Here is a 23,613-nt window from a genome sequence, read left to right as displayed (position 1 = left end):
CAAGAGAAATAAGAATGTTACAACATACAATAAATTAGGCTTCTGTGCCCACGAAGTTGAGCTGCTGTTTGCATTGGCTTGCCAGCAGAGAAAGCTTATTCCTCAAATGTGGCAAAACCCCCAAGCTTCTTCCAGCAACCCGGGGCAAAGATTTCGGAATAAGGATTGAAAAAAAATACTTAGCACATAATTCTATTTAGTTGCTGGTGCTGTGAAACAAGGGCACTTTACTACAGATGGCAAAAAGCCAAGTTGTCTTTTCAATAATATTTAAAAATCGTGCTGAATTCGTATAAGACATTGTTGAGGCCCAACTTGGAGTATTGTGCGCAGTTTTGGTTACCTACAGTACCTACAGTAAAGATGTAAACAAGGTTGAAAGAGTACCAAGAAAATTCACAAGGATGTTGCTGGGACAGGAGGACCTGAGAAAAGAATGAATAGGTTCGGACTCTATTTCTTGGAACATAGAAGATTGAAGTGTGCAAAATTATAAGGGGTATAGATAGGGTAAGTACAAGCAGGCTTTTTCTATTGAGGTTAGGTGAGACTGCACCTAGAGGTCGTGGGATAAGGGTGAAAGTGAAAAGTTTAAGGGGAACATGAAAGGAAACTTCTTCACTCAGAGGGTCGTGACAGTGTGGAATAAGCTGCCAGACCAAGTGATGCATGCAAGTTTGATTTCAACGTTTAAGGGAAGCTTGGATAGGTTCATGGATGGAAGAGGTATGGAGGGCAACGGTCCAGGTGCAGGTCAACGGGAGTGGGCAGTTTAAATGGTTCGGCACAGGCAGATGAGCCAAAGAGCTTGTGTCTGTGTTGTATTTTTCTATGACTATGAATTCTCAGACTTGGAAAAACATCATTAGGCTCACCCCAGTTTGGATGGGTTGAAGGCAATTTTAAGTTAAGAGTTATAATTTTACACATGAACAGCATTCAATTTTCTGAAAATTGCAGATGGATTTAGTTCAACCATCGACGTATTTAGAATTTCCAGACATGTGTGCCTATCAAGGAGCACATTTTGATTTGTCTGGTTACAGAACTTTATTAAGATCACGATCTTTAAATGAGATGACGCATTATTGCACATGCACCGTGCATTTCTCGAAATAGCCTCCTCCTCCATACATGGAGGCTACTGAAGCTGCAGTGACATCAATTGGCTTAAGTCACATGATCTTTCACCATGAATTTGGTTTAAAAAGGCTAAGCAAGCATACATGTGTGGAGATTTAAACACTGTTCCTACTTATCGCCAGCAACCCAGGCACTGCAAAATCACCCAGAATAGGTCACTCATCCCTTGGAATCTGTTCCTAGTTTCTCCTAAAGTGACAATAAGGCTCAGAAACTTCTGTTCTGATTTGCAATGCCTTTAGACAAAGTATGCCTTTGGAGTTTTGGAATAATTTCTAAATCGTGGTGTTTAAAGACAGACTTACTACAATGCTGGTGTTAAATTTGTAGAACCGCTGCACTGTTCTGTCACTGAAACTGTTGCAAAGATTTTTCTTCACAAAATTAGGATGATTTAGAATGTCATTTGCCACCAGAGGTTCCTGATTAAAAAAAATAAAGAAAACATTTAGTTTCAATTCTATTAAAATGTTACAATTGCATAGATCTTCAACTCTCTGACAGCACAGCAAGAAAACACGTACACTTCATGACTGCATCCACACGCTGAAGAATTGTCTCATTATTTACTATTTTAATTCTTACAACTCAGAAATCCATTCTAATGGCCGGTATCTGAATCAAATTGCTGGCTTATGCATATGCCTTCATTTGTCTGATATAGGCATATGGTTGCCTTTTGGAACACATTCCATTCTCATACATTATGATGGGGTTAATTAGCTCTCGTTATTCACAGGGGCCTGCAGGAGCTTGGCTATTTAAATCACAAAGGTCATCAGCACAGGACACTCATCCACCTAGGGTCACTTAAAAATGCAACAGTATTATCCAATAACAGATACAGCTATGGAGACACTGTTTTAGCACCAATTTCAGCGGAATTCCTTGCAAACAGCACAAATAACACATCATAATCTAAGAAAAGTGGGCACCACAATCGATAAAAACAAATGCATATTGAGCTGGCAAGCTTACCACTTTATCACAAATTACAAAAATGTTGAAGTGCATATGGACATGGCCTACAAGTATGAGCATTGCAAACGTGCTCTATAGCTATATTTATTAATCAGAAAAGCAATCGATCCTGTCTAGATTTCCTGTCTGGCTGATAGCTAAGTCACTGAGTTACAATGAATTATAAAATTGGATTATTCAAAGTCACTCAGAACATACAAGTCCTTTTGAGGATCCATCAATTAAACAGTTTGGGTAGTCAATCATTAACAATGCTCCCAAAACACAGCCATCTGATTCTGGTATCCAGCTATCTTGTCTACCTCAAAGAATCAGATTCAATTTAATATTTTATCTCCAGCAAGAAAACACATTAAGAAGCCCAATTACGTCTTTGTAGAAGAAGTCTTACAAATTTAAATAAATTATTTCCGTTTTTTTTTAACAAAACCTCCATATACCAAGTCAACTAAGAATTAATGGGATAAATCAACCATCCGGTACTTTGACCAAGTAGTGAGCAGTTGCAATGCAGTTTGCAGCGAAGTTATACTCGATATTTTTTTTAAATGAACTCTGCAAAGCTACACATTCACGTGATTTTTTTTCCATTACTTTGTGGGTGATGTGTTGCTGCTCCACAGGTGCATGGCCTTTGGGGTCAATTAGAGTTGGATGTGCCAAGAGATACCCTTTGTCTTCCATGATAAAGCACCTAATGAAAGAAAGTCAATTAGTTCAAGGAATTTCTCAGCAAAATAGCAGCTAATGCTTTAATGTAGCAAGAAACAAAAATATAAATTCTAATCAGAAAGCAACATCGGGCAACTTAAAACATGTATATTATAATAAAACTCGATCATAAATGTACCAATCTGAAGAAATGATGACCTTCTACCAAGAACAGAAAGACCACTTAAATATGCATCCCTCCCATAGATGTAGAAATATCTTTTTCTTAAAATAAAAATGAGATCAAATACAAAATGACTTATTTTCTTCTTTAATAGATCCCATGTCATTATAAAGTTGGCCATCCCTCAGCTGGAACTACCTGATTTTGTTGCCTCCATCTTGATTGCAAATGGGTAACAAATCCAAAAGAACTTTGTAAAAGTATCGCAGGGTGAAATCCACTCCCATCACAGCCACAGCATGTCCTGGTGCCAAAAGAGACCTTGGGGAGAAATTTTAAAAAACAGTACTTTGACATATTTCTTACCAATGTCTGACCTGAAGTTCCTCTAGCTAACTTCAATGTGCTTCCACAGCAATGCAAGATTCCTAAACTCCAGAAGTAAATGCCAATGAAGGTTATGAAGCACAATTTCTCTTGTCAAAATATCGCTGCATCTTTTCTGCTGCAACAATCAGCAACTTGTACATTCTGAAGCAACATTTACAGATGAACGTCATTTATCAAGTTGAACGAAATAAACAAGGTGATGGACCCGCACATTACCTGGATGAATGAATAGTGTGGCTCAGTGTAACAACGTAACCAGCTCCTCCAACATCAAGATATGGGCCAGTGAAGGTAATCAGAGCAGGGTTTGCCATTGCATGCAGATACCTAGCAACAACAGTCCAATTTTTACAGAATTAGAGAACTCTCCAAGGGCGTGATTAAAAGGTTTGAAGATACTCTTGAATACAATGCAAAAGATTATTTTCCCTAAATTATGTTGTCCCACACCATGCTGCTCTAGGTTTTTACCAATATCATTTAACAGGAAGAAAATGGGAGCCACCTAATTGGCAAAATTTCTCCATGTTTCTTCCTGCAAGATTCTGAATAGCTTCAGTGTTACTCCACAATAAACTGAGCAAAGCAGTGACACAAGGACCACATGCAGTCACGAACCCTGGTGCACTAATCATGTACACTGAATGCTCATATTGCTTTGACCATAGGCACATTCACATCAGCAATAAAGGGGCCTTAATACTGCCCTCAGTGTATGGGCTAGAGAAGGGAGAGCCCCTTGATAAGTGAACAAGAGAGCTTGATGGCACTGCAGCACAGTTAAGGGGCTCGCTCCCTCACAGAATGAATAGCAATACGAGGTGAGGGAAATGAAGAAATTGGGAGTGCGTGGTAGGGGAGTGTTAAAATATTACCTTTAAAGCACTTTGTTGAATACAACTGAAACTTCAGTTTTAAAGGAGAGTGTGTTACTGTTGGGTTACACAGGATGTCCTCAATCACAGAGGAAATACATTCAGTACGCTCAAACAGAAAAACAACCAAGCAATCACTAAGTTCAGAACAATACAAACAAACTAACAGACAACTTCAGATGCGACATCATCAAAATGCTTTGTTAATTATACAAACACAAATAACAACATTAATCACTTCAGTGCTCAGGCAAACTCTGCTCACTATGGTGAGAAGCAAACATTTTTTTTCTAAGAGACTTTGCTTTAGAGGCTACTTGTAACACTCTTCCTGTGGATCTGTAAAACTCACCACTGTCTCCTGGTGGGATCAAATGCTTTATCCATGAGAGAGCCAGGGTAAATCCGAAGCACCCCATTGGGCGTTGCTATGTAACGACGGACAATGTAACTGTTTAGGATGCTGATTTCCATTTGTGACATCCATTCATCTGTTACGTGACTGGTAGCCATGACTTCGTTTCTGACAGAGGACTACACACAGGCAGAGAGAAAAAAAACAGGACTACTTAAAGATATGCCCAGAACTTTTCAAAGCTGTGAATCAATCCTGTTAATATGCTTTTTTAATCAGACTGTATAAAATTGCATGGACAGCTTCCCTCATATATATAAAATAAAGATTATGTGCGGATTTTAGAGTTTCAATTTATCCAGACAAGGGAAAGATAATAAGCTTAATTTCACATGTGAATACCTGAAGGGATTCCCTTTAAGAACTGACTTTAAAAATTGAAAAACCTAATGAAGGATCAGGGGTCACATTGCTGGATGCCAGAGAGGGAGGTAACAAAGAGCAGCTCTGGGATCCCTGAGCCTGAGATCATCATTGAATACAGCAAGAATGCAGGAGGGATCAAACATATGTAGGTGATTTATTTTCACTTAGGAAAAACAAAAAAAAAATTCGTTATCTGTCAACATATACACTTCACAAGATTTAGGTGTGTAAAGATATTCTTGACAACCAGGTTTTAATTCAGCCCTACTCTCCAAACCCCCTGCTGCCCCTGGGTTTCCACACTATTGAATGGCTGAGGTATCACCTCGCACTCACTTCACCCTGCAGTTCAATTACTGATTGGATCGTTTTTATTTCTAGAGAGCACTTTCAACTGAAAGGTACTAGCGAAAAGTAATGGCTGAATTGAAGCACAAAACAAGAACTGCAACCACAACACACTGAATTGTTTTTATTTTAAGTTTTGCTCCCAACTCTGGCTATTGATGCAACACATGAAGGGTTAATGATCACTCCACAAGTCCAGGGAACATATGAGGCAAGATGCAAAATGGCCATTAATGCTACAACTAAAGTGAAAAAAATCCCAAGAATACATTTATGAAGGAGTATCTTGTACCAATTTGAAATAAATTTGATTAGAAATGCTGCTTCAGGACAGACAGATGCATTTTCTACAGTGGAACTATAATTATTTGAAAATCTGTCACTTGCTTCACAGACTTTGTAAAAGCACACTGTGTACAACTGCGCTCTGTCTGGTCACTTATTTATCTCCTATCCGAGAATAATAAAGCAATATTATTAACCACCCGCACTTCAGAATAAAGGATCCGATTTTGCATTACTGCTCAGTGAACTAAGCATAATACTGTCTACAGAATATTATCTCTTCACCTTTGGCTCTGGAAAGAATTGCTGCACCACTTGCCCCTGAGTTCCAGAGCAGGACTTGTGCTGCTGTGAAATTTCTGCCCCAGTCAGCAAGAGAATGTTATGAGTGGGTGGTTATCTCCACTTTTCTGCATCACAAAATATGTGAAGGGTTCAGTTCCTGTGATGCCCTCAGAGATTAAACCAAACTATTTGCAATCTTGACATCTTGTTTGATTGCAAACATGGTTTTCAAACCCCCAAGGCAACATTTCACCATCAACAAGTTGCAAAATAAAGTTAAACACATTGATTAAAGTGACAGCACAAAACTTATAGAAATCAAATCTCACTTTGAGTCCTGGATTGGCGATGAGGCGTGTGTTGTCACTCAGATAAGCTGTATAATGCTCCACCATTCGTTTGGTCTCTGCTTGACTGAGGTGTTCAAATGGAGATGAAAAGCTGCCTGCAGATAGCATGACAGTGGGGCTTTCTGCAAGAGACACAAGAATTAAATAAACTCCTCTTAATCGTGCTCAGTACTTAATGGCAACTGTTGTTGGTGACGATGACACAAACTTAAATCTAAGCTTTGTTTAAATATTTGAAACTCACACCTAATGGACATCGGTCAAACTTATACTGAAGACAAAATGTCACACTAAGAATGGAAATGATGGATGTGAAACCTGTTGTATAGAACTTTGCCCCCAAGTTTTCTCCTTTTCCCTTGCAAATTCTAGCTCATGTTGGGATAAGGACTCATGGGCAATCCTTGGATACCTCACACTGTCGCATAGCTGGATTCGAAGGCCCACTGGTATTAGGAGTTGGACACCTACGATCCTCCTGTGAAAGTTGGCAACTCACACTTCAAGATGATAAGGAAGCTGACAACAGGAACTTGGATTCGAGCTGAAAAGGTTACAGTGGGAGCCTTTATTGAATATGCCTGGACCTGATTCTAATTCTGCAGAATATGGCCAAAGTATTGAAAGGCAGGACTTTTATTTTAAAAAAAGTTGATTTATTGTTAAAACAGTGTAATTGTGTGCTATTAACACTTCAGTTTTAATTTGTAATTGCAATTACTTGTTACAGCATCAACAGAGCTGTTCAACTGCACAAAACCCAATAGAAGTCTTCTAGTTCCTGTTCTATGTGACTCTGTTCCAGACCATTCTCCTCTGGGAGCTGGAAGTACAACTGGAAAGCACTAAATACAAATGCTGCGGTTTAGGAAATGAGACAAATCCAGAAGTTAAATACTACTGTGCTGGGAATCTGAAATCAATGCTGGAAAATCTCAACTTGTCAGGGAGTATCTGTGGATAGAGAAACAAGAGTCACTGACCAGATCTCTCTGACCAACTACTCTAGCACAGTAGTGTTTGGGAAGTTGGCTGGACTGGTCAGAAACAAGTACCATAAAAAAGACATGTATGTTTTATATTTAACAATCCAGTAAAACAATCAAAATTGTTCAAAAGAAAAACAGCTGATGAAGACTCTACAATTTCCAGCTCTGCTATACCCAACATGCTAAACCAAAGACTCATATAATTTGACCTAAAACAGAATTCTTTCATCTATGCTTGAAGATTAACAAATATGTGTGAGAGGCACAAAATGAGCGATGTGTTTCCTGTGGTTTCAGCTTTTTGTTCATACTTAAAATATGCATTCCAGTTCATTTTAAATCCTTTTAATTTTGAAAATAAACATCTACTTAAAGTAAAATTAAAAATTAAAGTTATATTTGTATTGATCAACCAAATCAAAGGCCGCCGTATGAATTACACTCCTACATCCAGATTCCACCACCGACCCATTCACAGAGACGCTAATCCCTTCAGATCCAGTTCAAGAGACACCATGGGGCATCTTATCCTCCATCTTAAATTCTCCTGTCTTTCTAGGCAGTAAAAGTTACACACCAAAGCAATTCATAAAAATTAACATGCTGTCAACTCCTTCCCACTAATTTCAGTGGATGGAGTTACAGCAGCAGCACACCTGTGATGTTCTAGCCTACTTCAATAATACACAACACTCTAGTTGTAGTTGCACCAGACCTTTGGCACATAACCAATATACCAGTAATATCAAGGTTAAATCTATGACCTTCAATAAATGAAATAAATGATTTCTTTACCAAAATTTGAACACTATTCATCAATATATCAAATATTGTAAAAAAAAATTGAATAACTCCTCACCTCGATTTACAACAAACTTGCTAAGCTGCATTTCTTGTGACTACAGTATACCATTGCAACTCTTTCCCCGAATGTTCACTTCCACTTATGGAAAAGTGTGCTAGTTAACCTCGTTATTGGGGGCTCCTTTACCTATGCAATTAGGTAAAGTTGTTAATTTAAACTTATATCCTGTGATTAAGTATTCTTTACAAATTTGGCTCCAGTTCTGCAATTTTTTTAATCTTAAAAAATTTAAACTTTGTAGTTTAATTTACCGAAATTACTTTTTTAAGCCTTCTTTGAATCATCCAATTTTTCTACTTTGGAAAAATAAAGGTATTAATTCTTTTTTGGATTTATTTAAAGAAGATAGATTGATGTCCTTTCAACAATTAATTGATAAATATTCTCTTTCATATTCACACTTTCTGCAATACCTTCAAGTTAGACATTTTTTACAAAAATATTTAAGTAATTTCCCTTACATATTGGAGGCTGACCTGTTAGATACTATTATGAGTATGAATCCTTTGATTAAGGGTTCTATTGGAAGAATTTATATATTATCACAATGGGATAAGTGTCCTTTGTCTAAGACTAAACAGGATTGGGAAAAGGAACTTAATTTGACTTTTATGACGGAGGATTGGATGCGGATATTGAAGTTGGTTAACTCTTCTTCAAACAACAGGAATTATGCAGATGCTGGAAATTCAAGCAACACACATCAAAGTTGCTGGTGAACGCAGCAGGCCAGGCAGCATCTCTAGGAAGAGGTGCAGTTGACGTTTCAGGCCGAGACCCTTCGTCAGGACTAACTGAAGGAAGAGTGAGTAAGAGATTTGAAAATTGGAGGGGGAGCAGGAGATCCAAAATGATAGGAGAAGACAGGAGGGGGAGGGATGGAGCCAAGAGCTGGACAGGTGATAGGCAAAAGGGATATGAGAGGATCATGGGACAGGAGGTCCAGGAAGAAAGACGGGGGGGGGGGACCCAGAGGATGGGCAAGAGGTATATTCAGAGGGACAGAGGGAGAAAAAGGAGAGTGAGAGAAAGAATGTGTGTGTAAAAATAAGTAACAGATGGGGTACGAGGGGGAGGTGGGGCATTAGCGGAAGTTAGAGAAGACGATGTTCATGCCATCAGGTTGGAGGCTACCCAGACGGAATATAAGGTGTTGTTCCTCCAACCTGAGTGTGGCTTCATCTTTACAGTAGAGGAGGCTGTGGATAGTCATGTCAGAATGGGAATGGGATGTGGAATTAAAATGTGTGGCCACTGGGAGATCCTGCTTTCTCTGGCGGACAGAGCGTAGATGTTCAGCAAAGCGGTCTCCCAGTCTGCGTCGAGTCTCGCCAATATATAAAAGGCCACATCAGGAGCACCGGACGCAGTATCTCAGTATATCACCCCAGCCGACTCACAGGTGAAGTGTTGCCTCACCTGGAAGGACTGTTTGGGGCCCCGAATGGTGGTAAGTGAGGAAGTGTAAGGGCATGTGTAGCACTTGTTCCACTTACACGGATAAGTGCCAGGAGGGAGATCAGTGGGGAGGGATGGGGGGAACGAATGGACAAGGGAGTTGCGTAGGGAGCGATCCCTGCGGAATGCCGGGGGGGTGGGGAGGGAAAGATGTGCTTAGTGGTGGGATCCCGTTGGAGTCTCCGGGTCCAACATATTAACCAGCCTCCGGGTCCAACATATTACCTCACCTACCACCCCACCAGCCTCCGGGTCCAACATATTATTCTCTGTAACTTCCGCCACCTCCAACGGAATCCCACCACTAAGCACATCTTTCCCTCCCCACCCCCTGCATTCCGCAGGGATCGCTCCCTACGCAACTCCCTTGTCCATTCGTTCCCCCCATCCCTCCCCACTGATCTCCCTCCTGGCACTTATCCGTGTAAGCGGAACAAGTGCTACACATGCCCTTACACTTCCTCACTTACCACCATTCGGGGCCCCAAACAGTCCTTCCAGGTGAGGCAACACTTCACCTGTGAGTCGGCTGGGGTGATATACTGCGCCCGGTGCTCCTGATGTGGCCTTTTATATATTGGTGAGACCCGACGCAGACTGGGAGACCGCTTTGCTGAACACCTATGCTCTGTCCACCAGAGAAAGCAGGATCTCCCAGTGGCCACACATTTTAATTCCACATCCCATTCCCATTCTGACATGTCTATCCACGGCCTCCTCTACTGTAAAGATGAAGCCACACTCAGGTTGGAGGAACAACACCTTCTATTCCGTCTAGGTAGCCTCCAACCTGATGGCATGAACATCGACTTCTCTAACTTCCGCTAATGCCCCACCTCCCCCTCGTACCCCATCTGTTACTTATTTTTATACACACATTCTTTCTCTCACTCTCCTTTTTCTCCCTCTGTCCCTCTGAATATACCCCTTGCCCATCCTCTGGGTCCCCCCCCCGCCACCTTTCTTCCCGGACCTCCTGTCCCATGATCCTCTCGTATCCTTTTTGCCTATCACCTGTCCAGCTCTTGGCTCCATCTCTCCCCCTCCTGTCTTCTCCTATCATTTTGGATCTCCCCCTCCAACTTTCAAATCCCTTACTCACTCTTCCTTCAGTTAGTCCTGACGAAGGGTCTCGGCCTGAAACGTCGACTGCACCTCTTCCTAGAGATGCTGCCTGGCCTGCTGCGTTCACCAGCAACTTTTATGTGTGTAACTCTTCTTCAATTTGTGCTAGCCATTCATTGATTCAATTTAAAATTGTACATCATTATCATTTGACAAAGGAGAGACTTTCTAAAATCTTTCCTAATGTTGATAGTCATTGTGATAGATGTAAAACAGAGATAGCTACACTGACACATGTTTTGGTCTTGTTCTATATTGGAACAGTTCTGGAACTCTGTTTTCTCAACAATTTCTAAAGCACTTAAAAGTAATTTACAACCTAATAAATTAACTGTGCTTTTTGGAATAATTCCTCAAAATATTCATGGTATTTCTGTGTCTGACCAACATGTTATTGCATTTGTTACATTGATAGCTAGGAGGGCCATTTTGTTGAAGTGGAAGGATACATCAGCTCCCACTTTGTCACAGTGGTTCTCTCAAGTGATGCTATGTCTTAGTTTGGAGAAAATTAGAAGTCGAACCTTTGAACCTTTATTTGATTTTGAGAAAAGATGGGGCTCATTTGCTCGTTATTATCATTTGAGTTAATTGATATAATTTTTCCACGATCTAATTGTAAGTTCTTTTAGTATATTTTCTTTTCTTGCTGGCGGTTTGATGTTTATTTTTAGAAGCTTTTTGTATGACGCATGACTCTGGGGTTGTACACCTGATGGGTTCTCTTCTTTTTTCTCTCACTTTTCTGCCTAGTAGGTTTTTTTTGTTATCACAAAATTTTGTTTTCGATCATTAAGATGATGGTTTTTTTTGAGGCATTGTTAAGTGTTGTTACTTCGATGTACTCATGTTATTTTTCCTATATATACAATAAAAAGATTTGAAAAGAAAAGGAAAAGTGTGCTAGTATTGGCTACTCTTTTGTCCCTCCATTGGAAAGATAGTTATGGATTCTTTCTTGCATTCAGTATAATCACTTGCAGGCAAATGTCATTGTTCTACAATAATTTGCAGAAGCATGCAACAGATTGCCAAAGAACAATTGAGAAACTGAGAAATAGATAATTCACATCTATGCCACAAACTTGTTAAGAGTTAGAGAAATAGATGCTATAAAAGCCAAGTTAAAACTTTATCAACCATGAAGAAATAAAGGTACACGACTGCAATCTTATGATAAAGTGGCATCAATTTGCAAATCAGTATTCAATGAAACCTCCTTGTTCAGTTGAGTATTAATACAGTGTTCGATAAGAGCTGGATAGTCTAATCTTTTGTTCCTTTCTTGCTTATAGTACAAGTCGGAGTATATTGGAAAGATCATCTGTGAAAGTTAATTATTCCTTACATAAATAGAAAGAAAATTGACAAAGGGAGTTCAGGTTATCAAGATTCTCCACTGCATGGCTTGTACTCACTTCAAAATAAGACTGATGGAGATCTGTGGTATCTAATGTAGTTGGCTTCTTGGTGACTTTGGGTGCACATGTGAGTGTGGAAAGCGAAGGAAATTGCAAATGGAAGAGCAATATGGAATATTAGAGGCTGCAAACCCTCAACACATTGCTTCACAGTTAGCTTCTTACCTAGTGTTGCCAACTGCTTGAAATGCAAACAGGAGGTAGGTTGACCCAGAAGATCCAGCCGATGGTAGAGAAGCTTACTACTTGGGGCAGTATTCAAATTTTTCAGGTGTCTGACTGGCACTTCAGGTTGGACCATCACAATGCACAGAATAAATGATGTGTCTTGCACCTGCATAGATAAAGGAGTATCAGAATTTTTATAACCAACTTTAAATGTCAGTTCAAATTTCCAGCGACTTTCTACAAAACTGATAGAAAGATTTCACTGAACTATTAAGTTCAAGTTTATTGTCATCTGACTGTACCTATGTACAACCAAACGAACCAAAGTTCCTTTGGACCACGATACACCCACAAAACATATCATACACAGCACATAAACCAAAATATTACCATAAATAAGTTAATAAAACCCAATTCAAAATATATATAGTGCACAGCATAGATTAACAGTAAATTGCTGGTTGTCCTAGTGACAAGACCTTGATGGTGGCAGGGTATTCATTAGCCTCACTGCTCAAGACTAATGGTTTCCATCTCTGCAATGACCTCCATGACTGAACATAGTATTGTTTTCAGTAATACAGTTAAAAGGGCAGGATTGAGGGGTACAAAATTAGTCAGTGGACAGCAGAATTAAATCAAAATGGGGCCAAATTTTTGAGGTCACATCAGTTACACATGTGGAAGCTAGGAAGCAAGAGCTCTAGTTTTGAAACACTACCCAAGCGTAATGCACACAAAATGTTGGAGGAACTTAGCAGGTTAGGCAGCATCTCGGGAAATGAATGAACAGTGGAGATGTCAGGCTGAGGCCCTTCTTCAGGACTGAAGGAAAGGGGAAGATGTCAGAATAAATGGGTGGGTGGAGGGAAAGGTGGACTAGCTAGAATGTGATAGATGAAGCCTAGTGGCTGGAGAAGAAGAAATCTGATGACAGAGGACAGTGGACCATGGGAGAAAGGGAAGGAGAAGGAGGGGCACGGGGGGAGGTGATAAGCAGGTGAGTAGAAAAGATAAGAGGCTAGAGTGGGGAATTGAAGAGTGAAGAGGAAGGGAGAAAAATTACCAGAAGTTGGAGAAATCCATTTTCATGTTATCAGGTTGAAAACTACCTAGACGGAATATGAGGTGTTGCTCCTCCACCCTGAGAGTGGCAAAAGTAGCAGCCATGGATTGACATGTCGGAATGGGATAGGGATAGGAATTAAAATGGCTGGCCACCGGAAATTTCACTTTTGGCTGATGGAGTGGATGTGCTCAACAAAGTGGTCCCCTAATTCATGTTGAGTCTCACCAATGTAGAGGAAGCCACAACAGGAGCACCAGATACAAACAACAAAAACCAATAGATTCCCAGGTGAGGTGTTGTCTCACCTGGAAGGAATGTTTGGGGCCCTGAATGGCGGTGAGAGAGGAGGTGAATGGGCAGGTGTAGCACTTCTGTCACTTGCAGGGGTATGTGTCAGGATGGAGATGAGTTGGGGAGGGATGAATGGACAAGGGAGTGATCTCTGTGGAAAGCGGAGGGGGGGGAAGGAGAGGTAAAGATGCGTTGGATGTGGAGGCTCATGGGGTGGTAGGTGAGGATAAGCAGAACTCTATCCCTGTTAAGGTGGGGGGAAGATGGGATAAGGGTGAACGTCCAGGAAATGGAAGAAAAGTGGGTGAGGGCAGCATCAATGGTGGATGAAACAGAACACTATTCTTTGAAGGAAGAGGACATCTCTGATGTCCTGGAAAATAAATCCTCAGTCTGGGAACAGATACGGCAGAGACAAAGGAACTGAGAAAAGGGAACAGCATTTTTATAGGAGACAGGATGGAAGAGATGTAGTCAAGATAGCCATGGGAATTGGCCGGTTTATAAAGATATTGATAGACTGCTTGTTTCCAGAAACGGAGACAAAGAGATCAAGAAAGAGGAGAGAAGGGTCAGAAGTTAACCAAGTGAAATTAGGGGCAGGGTTAAAGTTGGAGGCAAAGTTCATAAAATTGACGAGTTTATCATAGGTGCATGAAGCAGCACCAATGTAGTCATCAAAGTAGTGCAGGAAGAGTTAGGGAGGCTTGGATCATGGACTATTCTACATAGCTGGGGCCCATGAAGGTGTGCATGGCTACCTTGAGTTTGGAAAAAGTAGGAAGAGCCAAAAGAGAAATCGTTTAGGGTGATTTCTGCCAGACCGAGGGTGGTGGTGGTGGAGGGGAACTGGTTAGGCCTTCTGTTGAGAAAAAGCAAGCAGCTTTAAGGCCTTTTTGGTGGGGGAATAGAAGAATATAGGTACTGGACATCCATGGTGAAAATGGGAACTGAAAGTTGTTGATGAGATCAAGAGCATGTGAAGTGTTGCGGATATAGGTGGGAAGGGACATAACCAAGGAAGATAGGGGCATCCAAGAATGCCCATGAGTGAGGATGAAACAGAATTCAGAGAATAGTTCACACCACCCACTTCCTTTCCCCAGAGAAATCTGTGTTAGTAGAAGCACAGAAGCACCTCAACTCTGCCTTGCCCCTGCGCTTTTTGTAAGAACCACGTAATCTTGAAAGTAACACTGAGCAAAAATAAATGGACCTGCTCACATTGACACTGTTTATATTCAAGAGGCACATCTTAAAATGTCCTGGCTTTTGCAGTACTCTCGAGTTCCCAGCATTTGGAGCTTTGATTTGACTAAAATATCCTACAAGTAAGCACAAGCAAATCTGTTTCCTCACAATGGACTGCGGAAGGTTTCTACAGCGGAATGAGAGAAATACGTGCAGCGTTGGATCACACAGGCAGGCAAGTTATCACCCTGCCAATGAACGGGAACGGCGACTAATGGTGCCCCTGGAACTTGTGCTTCTGCTGCCCTTGGGAATCTGATGCCATTAACTGAAAATGGACAGATCAACCAGCTCTGGCGCATCAGGAAGCAGCTGTTTACCTTTCACAATCAGACTCCTGGAGACAACAGTCGTATGATAAGTAAAATCAGAAGACGAGAAGGATTGCTGCTGCCTGAACTTCTACATTGCAAATGCTTCAGAGAAGGAGCCCTGCTTCAAGGATTTTTAAATTCTAAAAATAACTCACCAAATGCAATCAGCCTTTCATTCATCAGCATTCCCAATTTTAAAAATGTTTAACTCCGATTAAATCTAATTCAAATATTCAAATACTTAGTGGTCAGCCATTACTGAGGTAAATAAATTGAGCACTTGTGAAAAGCATCCTTGATTAAACACATTCTTCTGGTTTAAAAAACACAATCCTATACATCTTAACAGATCAAAGGGAAACAAAATTTAATGGCATACTTGGAATAACACAACCTACCAACTTCCAGGCATAGCTGACATTGTAGGCGTCCTTACTGGTTTCTCGCAGCCGATTTATATGCCAAGATAAAGAGGAATTTACGGGTACAGTAATAACTTGACTGCCCAAGGGGAGACTGCACAGAGATGAAGGAAGAAAAACATTATTTGCATGTCTATAATTTACACTGCCACAAATTCTAACTTTCAAAACACGTCTGACAAAGTTTACAATGATGAAATGTACCCTGGACAATTTAAGGACGATGAACAGGACTACTGGGAACACTTATTTTTGCTCACAATACTTAATCAAAGAACACTAACCTGAAGTGTTAAACACTTCTTTCCATACATTTGAGCAATTTCAGCATTTTCTTTTTTAAAATTCAGATTTCCAGAATCCGCTGGAATTGCTCAAATTTTTGCTTTTATTCAAGGTTGTTGCTTGAAGGTAAAAAAATAATCCTTGTTGAATGGAAATCCAATGCTTCATTCAAGCGATTAAATCGTCAGGCAAGAAGGACCCAACAACTTCTGCTGACTCATTACTATAGGGATCAAGTTCATGTTCAAGTTTAATTTTCATTCAACCATACATGAAAATCGCCAAACGAAACCACGTTCCTCCAGGACGAAGGTGCAAACTGCACACAGCACATAAGGTTACGATAGCAGAAAGTATAGTCACAAAAAAAAATATACAGTCACCCAAGTCTCTGAATAGCATGGCCTGTAGAACAGACAATTTCGAATGAGGTTGGAGGCGACATCGGATGCATAGCAATTCTGGCAGTGTTTGCAAGACATTACTTCCTACAAAGCGAAACCCGATAGCACGAATGGCAGCAATGCTTCACTACCAGATGAACTCAGCACCTTCTATGCCCACTTTGAAAGGGAGAACACAACTACAGCTGTGAAGATCCCTGCTGCACCTGATGACCCTGTGATCTCCGTCTCAGAGGCCGATGTTAGGCTGTCTTTAAAGAGAGTGAACCCTTGAAAGGTGGAAGGTCTCGATGGAGTACCTGGTAAGGCTCTGAAAACCTGTGCCGACCAACTAGCGGGAGTATTCAAGGACATTTTCAACCTCTCACTGCTACGGGCGGAAGCTCCCACTTGCTTCAAAAAGGCAACAAATTATACCAGTGCCTAAGAAGAATAATGTGAGCTGCCTTAATGAGTATTGCCCAGTAGCACTAACATCTACAGTGATGAAATGCTTTGGGAGGTTGGTCATGACTAGACTGAACTCCTGCCTCAGCAAGGACCTGGACCCATTGCAGTTTGCCTATCGCCACAATAGGTCAACGACAGATGCAATCTCATTGGCTCTTCACACAGCTTTAAACCACCTGGACAACACAAACACCGATGTCAGGATGCTGTTCATCGACTATAACTCAGCATTTAATACCATCATTCCCACAATTCTGATTGAGAAGTTGCAGAACCTGAGCTTCTGTACCTCCCTCTGTAATTGGATCCTTGACTTCCTAACCAGAGGACCACAATCGGTACAGATTGGTGATAGCATCTCCTCCTCACTGATGATCAACACTGGTGCACCTCAGGGGTGTGTGCTTAGCCCACTGCTCCACTCTCTGTATACACATGACTGTGTGGCTAGGCATAGCTCAAATACTATCTACAAACTTGCTGACAATACCACCAATGTTGGTAGAATATCAAGTGGTGATGAGATGGTGTACAGGAGTGAGATATGCCAACTAGTGGAGTGGTGCCGCAGCAACAACCTGGCAATCAATGTCAGTAAGACGAAAGAGCTGATTGTGGACTTCAGGAAGGGTAAGACAAAGGAACACGTACCAATATTCATAGGGATCAGAAGTGGAGAGAGAGTGAGCAGTTTCAAGTTCCTGGGTGTCAAGCTCTCTGAGAATCTAACCTGGTCCCAACAGATTGATGTAGATATCAAGAAGGCAAGACAGCAGCTATACTTTATTAGGAGTGTGAAGAGATTTGGCATGTCAGCAAATACTCTCAAAGACTTCTATAGATGTACTGTGGAGAGCATTCTGACAGGCTGCATCACTGTCTGGTATGGAGGGGCTACTGCACAGGACCAAAAGAAGCTGCAGAGGGTTGTAAATCTAGTCAGCTCCATCTTGGGTACTAACCTACAAAGTACCCAGAACATCTTCAGGGAGCGGTGTCTCAGAAAGGCAGTGTCCATTATTAAGGACCTCCAGCACCCAGGGCATGCCCTTTTCTCACTGTTACCATTAGGTACAGAAGCCTGAAGACACACACTCAATGATTCAGCAACAGCTTCTTCTCCTCTGCCATGCAATTCCTAAACGCACATTGAACCATTTGGACACTACTTCACTTTTTTTAATATACAGTATTTTTGTTTTTTGCACATTTTTTAATCTATTCAATGTATACTGTAATTGATTTACTTAATACTTCGATTTTTTTCTCTTCTATATTATGCATTGTATTGAACTGCTGCTGCTAAGTTAACAAATATCACATCACATGCCAGTGATAATAAACCTGATTCTGATGATGCATTGGATGTTATCCTGGTCAAGCTTGCTCTTCCACTGAGCAAACACCAGAGGGCAGCACCGAGCCAACACAAGAGAACAGCACTGGCAGGAAGGGACAGCCCCAACCCAGCACAGGCTCCAGTGCGGTCACAGAGGCCTCTGCACTCTCCCACACCACCTTGGTGTCTCCTCTTCTGTGCGGCTGCAACAGGCAACTCCATGGTCTGAGGGCCTCATCCTAGCCACAACTGAGGCAACACAGCTCATCTGCCGTTGGTCTCACCAAAGAGCCAGCGAACCAGATTTATAATGTCCACAGTCCCAACGTCCAAATGAGTCTTGCAGTCACAAGAAAAATTTCCAAGACAATGACTCGCACCTTTTTTGGGACCACACACACCTCGGCACAATGGCAACAACACAAATACAGTACATAATAAGTCCAGCTCCATCACTACTGAGCAACTTGCTGAAGGGTACTTGATATTGTTGATAACTAGTAGCGTCTTGCCATCATAAAACGACAAGCAGCGCCACCTTTGGTTGGAATGTCACTGTGTCCGAACGTGCCCCCATCTAACGCACCATCAGAACAACGTATATGGTGGAAGGAAACATCATCAGAAAAATATCGCTGACAGCGTATGTATCATGACCTGCCAGCCAGTATGAAGCTCCTATGCTACATAACTTTGAGCTACACATGGTAACTTTCCAATTTAATGAGCTCTGGGAATATAGGATCAAAATGCTTACTGGAACACAGTGAGATCAGCTAACATAGAGCAGGAGATCAATTCAGGTGATTTCCGAGCACGAGCTGTTCACACTGGATAATTAAGAGCAATTTACTCTATTTAATAGTTGACTCATAGCTTTTGTTTTTACCTTAGGATGTTCTGCCTGACAAGCTGAAATCTTGGAATGTTTTCATAGTGAATTATATCCGTGTGGAGTGGTGGCTCTGTGAGAAGATATGGCCGAGTCAAGGAGGGATGCATTAGGGTGTAACCTGAAATGGAAAGGGAAAGTATCTAACAACATCGTATTCAAAATCCTGTACAATTTTCAGACCCATTTCCAGTATTCCAATAGGGAGACAATCAATTAACAAACAACAGGTGAAATGAGAACATTAATTACAAAACAATCAAATTCACCCTGGTTCTATAGTGCTGGTTAAGTTTGGAACAACCACTTCAAAATGACCTTTCGTACCCTTTTCCTGTTTGGGTAGGTCTGATCTCTTACATTTTGGAATTCAGTCAGTTTGCTGTGTGACGGGTAAAACATGGAAATCTCTGCTTCACAGATAATGCTGGCCTGAAGCTCTAACGCTGTTACTGGTTTAAAAAAAAAATCACCTTCTCACCTTTATTATCTATTAAGAACGTGTAGGAAGCAGATGAATCGCGGTAGTAAGTTACGTCCTCCAGAATATAAGCCAAATTCACATCCACTCCCACAATTCCCAATAGCATGTTTCCAAAATAGCACGGTTTACTAACAGTCATGATCAATCCTGTGAAAGTACATTTTCAAAAAGGTTAAAAGAATTGGAGGATTGCATAATATTATTTTGGTCTCATGAGGCATGCAGGTTCCAGCAGTATAGATACATTTTGGGAATGGGGCCCTGGATAACCAGAACTCCTCAGCAACTTGCATGAGGCCAAACTGAGTGCTGTCCAGTTGCTCATGGAATACCTCACATTCAAACTCAGTATTGCCTTATCTAATGACCAAGCACATGCCCATTTCACTCTTTGCTCAGTGGTAACGTCCTCAGAGTTAAGGTGTTCACAAATTACTCCAAAAACATCAGCACATAATGCAAGCTTACATTTAAAGGCAGCACTGAGAAGCTGCTACACTGTTGTTGGAGATGCCATCTCTCAGAAGAATTATCAACAAAAGACCCCAATACACTGAAAGGGGAATATATTAATAAAATCTAGTAGTATTCACAATTGTTCTGGGCCACATTTATCTAACAGCTAATATTGCAAGAGCTTACCCAGTTACATATCACTGTGTTGATTCCAGAGACAACTTAACCCGTCTATTTCCTGATGCAACAGTACCCATAAAAATTGCCATGAACTACCTTGGGACATCTTAAAAAATTTTGGTAAAAGGTTTTTTTTTAAAAATGCTGGAATTTTCCCCCTTTCTCATGGAATCTGAGCCTTGATTGACTTTACCTCCTCACATAGTTGAACACTTCCGTTAAGTTCAGTAAAACACAGATGCGTTTCAATATAAACAACAGGAATTCTGCAGATGCTGGAAATTCAAGCAACACACATCAAAGTTGCTGGTGAACGCAGCAGGCCAGGCAGCACCTGTAGGAAGAGGTGCAGTCAACGTTTCAGGCCGAGACCCTGAAGACCGAGACCGAGACTAACGAAGTTAGTCCTGACGAAGGGTCTCGGCCTGAAACGTCGACTGCACCTCTTCCTACAGATGCTGCCTGGCCTGCTGCGTTCACCAGCAACTTTGATGTGTGTTGCTTGAGTTTCAATATAGATACTTTTCAACCTCATAATTCATTGCTGGTTCATTTGACATACAGTAGCCACGAATTTTTAAACAGACCTTGTGGAAGATGCATACATTGCTGCATTGATAATACAACGGCCATTTGCCAACGAAATGAAAGAGGTACACCATTTTTGATAGGGATGCTAATAAGAAACAAGGGAATATTGGGAAGAGAAAACACAGAAAACTTCAAAAGGAAAGACCAAACCTACCATCACCCATTTCATCCGTGTATGGTAGACTAAACACAGCTTCATCTATCATTCGGTTTGGCAGGTTTGTGTAAAACCGTCCTACAGTGGTCTCCAAGTGACTCAACTGGTTCAACACCATCATTGTCCCTTTTACAACAGGGAGCGACGTGCGGTCAGGAAGTCCGTATTTTGCTGAGTTCTGTTCTGCTAAATCTCGAAGAAAGGCAAGCTCCTTCAAACCAGTTATGCCCTCTAAAATAAAACAAATAATATTAAAGCTGGAAATAGTTGTGTTACTGACAAAGCAAATGAGATTCTGCTCTATTTAATGCATATTTGACAGGAAAGCAAAATGGAAAAGTATTTTGAAAACCCTCTACTATGCTACCATAGCTCCCCCCCCCCACTGCTAAAGTCTGTGTGTTTTGCATTCTCTTGCAAGGCATTCAGAGGATCCTCAAAAACAGGCCAATGCACTAGAGATGTACCCATTCTTTTTTTTTTAATCACCACCTTATCATCTTATACATGTCATCTCTGGTAGTAGAGTGAAACAATGCTTAAGATGCCAACCACGCAGACTTGCTAACGCAAGAAAATCTGCAGATGCTGAAAATCCAATGCAACACACAAAATGCTGGAGAAACTCAGCAGGCCAGGCAGCATCCCTGGAAAAAGAGTAAACAGTTGGCATTTCAGGCTGAGACCCTTCTGCAGATATGCCATTAATTCACAAAAGTTCATTCACTCAAGTTAATAATGATAGCCGATAAATTGATATGGCAACTAATTCTTTCATAATTTTAATTACTCCACATACCCACTCTACTTCCGAATTCTTTGATCAATCATATGTATCATTGCTTTGAACATTTCCAAATCATTTAACATGATCAGACAATATCCTTCAAACAAGTTACCAGCAGAAGCACTCTATCATGCTGTTATGAAACCTGTCCAATTTGCTTTCAAATTGCTCTGTGGTATAGATGATAGTACAAACTTTGACATTTTCTTCAACACTAGGATCTCCCTGCCAATTCAATAATCTCCATCATTATTCAAAGACCATAAGATATAGGAGCAGAATTAGGCCATTTGGCCCATCGAGTCTGCTCCACCATTTCATCATGGCTGACCCAATTTTCCTCCCAGCCCCAATCTCCTGCCTTCTCCCCGTATCCCTTCAAGCCCTGACCAATCAAGAATCTAACTACTTTATCCATTCTTCTGATAGATATTCAATTCGAGCATGGTACACACTGGAGTGGCTGTTCAGCCCATGATGCCATGCTGATCTTGATGCCAATTTACACTAAATGTCCTCCTCCTGTGTATCACCCATATCCTCTATTCCCTTCAATACTTGTATGTCTATCTACAAGCTTTTTAAACTGCCGGCTTCTACTACCACACCGGTAACTCATTCCAGGCATCTACTACTCTTTGAGTGACAAAACGTGCCCCCCATGTTGCTTCTAAACTTCCCACTCCAACCTTAAAAGCATGTCCTTCTCTCTGAGAAAAAGAATCTGACCGTCTATGCCTCTATCAGATCTACCCTCATCCTCTAATGCTTTAGGCAGAACCATTCAAGTTTGTCTAATCTTTCCTTATAGCTCTAATCCAGGCAGCATCTTGTTAATCCTCGTTCGTGCCCTTTCCAGTCTCCATACCATTCCTAAAATGGGACAACCAGATCTGCAAGCACTACTCTCCAAGAAGTCTGACTAAAGTTGCACACAGCTCCGGCGTAACTTCCTTACTCATACTCAACCCCATCAATGAAGGCAAACGTGCCATACACCTTCTTTACCACCTTATCTACTTGCATAGCCACTTCTAGTGAACTATGACCCTAGACCCTAAGATACCCTTGTACCTCAATATTATTGAGAGGTCTACTATTAATATTCGACTTCACTAAGTGCAACACCTCACAGTTGCGCAGATTAAACTCCTGTGCCTATATCTGTAACTGATCCACATCCCGCTGAGTACTTTGATAGCCTTTTACTCTGTCCACAATATACTAATCATGGTGTCATCCACACTCTTGTTAAACCACTCAACTACATTTTTCATCCAAATCATTGATAAATGGCGTTGTCCCATATACCTTAGGTCAACCACTTGATGAGTTCTTTCAGACTTCACATACCAGCAATCAGCCTTCAGACCCCACATTACATCGGTAACTGTTGGTACGAAAGCTTTCCCACATCATTATTAAGCTACTTCAACCTACAGTAGTTTTCAATTCTTGAAAGACACATAGTAGATGTTCATTGCCATTTGAGCACTAAGCATATCCGATGATTATAGTGGTGAGAGTGAAGAGTGTCATTTCGTCTCACTGCTTCATCAGTACCCCACCTGCAAATTTCTTCCATTGTCCACTAGGTCTAAAATCATACCATCTAAATGGCAGCATGAATTTCCTTCAGGCTTTCGTACAAGTTTTAGCTAGGGTATTGATCTGTGACATGTCACTTCAACAGAAGAAGACTACTTTCCAATTGCTCCTGAACCCAAGAGTTGACTCTTTCAGCTCTTGGATGGGCTTCTGGTCAGCAAATTGGAATATCTGCTGACCTCAGCAGACTTAGTCCACTGGTTAAGGTCTACTCTTTGGGGGAAAAGTGGGAATCAAATTGTTTTTGCACTTCTACCACTGGGGCAGAGCCATCACAATTTTGACCCAGTTATGTTAGTTGAGATTTGGCAAAAAATCTGTGATGAAGGAAAGG

General features: G+C 41.1%; 1 protein-coding gene across 3 annotated transcripts in view; it reads right to left on the bottom strand.

Annotated features, from left to right (window-relative positions):
• cachd1 (cache domain containing 1) overlaps positions 1–23,613 on the bottom strand; it is a 189,978-nt gene that overhangs the window by 21,321 nt on the left and 145,044 nt on the right. For all 3 annotated transcript variants that reach the window (XM_063064129.1, XM_063064128.1, XM_063064127.1), the window contains 11 exons: positions 20,882–21,115; positions 19,498–19,647; positions 19,014–19,137; positions 15,623–15,740; positions 12,297–12,465; positions 6,253–6,395; positions 4,577–4,758; positions 3,566–3,676; positions 3,158–3,280; positions 2,719–2,818; positions 1,449–1,565 (listed from right to left, as the gene is read on the bottom strand). In XM_063064129.1, the coding sequence (XP_062920199.1) occupies positions 1,449–1,565; positions 2,719–2,818; positions 3,158–3,280; positions 3,566–3,676; positions 4,577–4,758; positions 6,253–6,395; positions 12,297–12,465; positions 15,623–15,740; positions 19,014–19,137; positions 19,498–19,647; positions 20,882–21,115 (1,571 nt within the window). The remainder of the gene's footprint in view (positions 1–1,448; positions 1,566–2,718; positions 2,819–3,157; positions 3,281–3,565; positions 3,677–4,576; positions 4,759–6,252; positions 6,396–12,296; positions 12,466–15,622; positions 15,741–19,013; positions 19,138–19,497; positions 19,648–20,881; positions 21,116–23,613) is intronic.

Source organism: Mobula hypostoma, chromosome 12, assembly GCF_963921235.1.
Source record: "Mobula hypostoma chromosome 12, sMobHyp1.1, whole genome shotgun sequence".
Classification (NCBI taxonomy): Eukaryota; Metazoa; Chordata; class Chondrichthyes; order Myliobatiformes; family Myliobatidae; genus Mobula; species Mobula hypostoma.
This window is presented reverse-complemented; position numbering and strand designations above follow the sequence as displayed.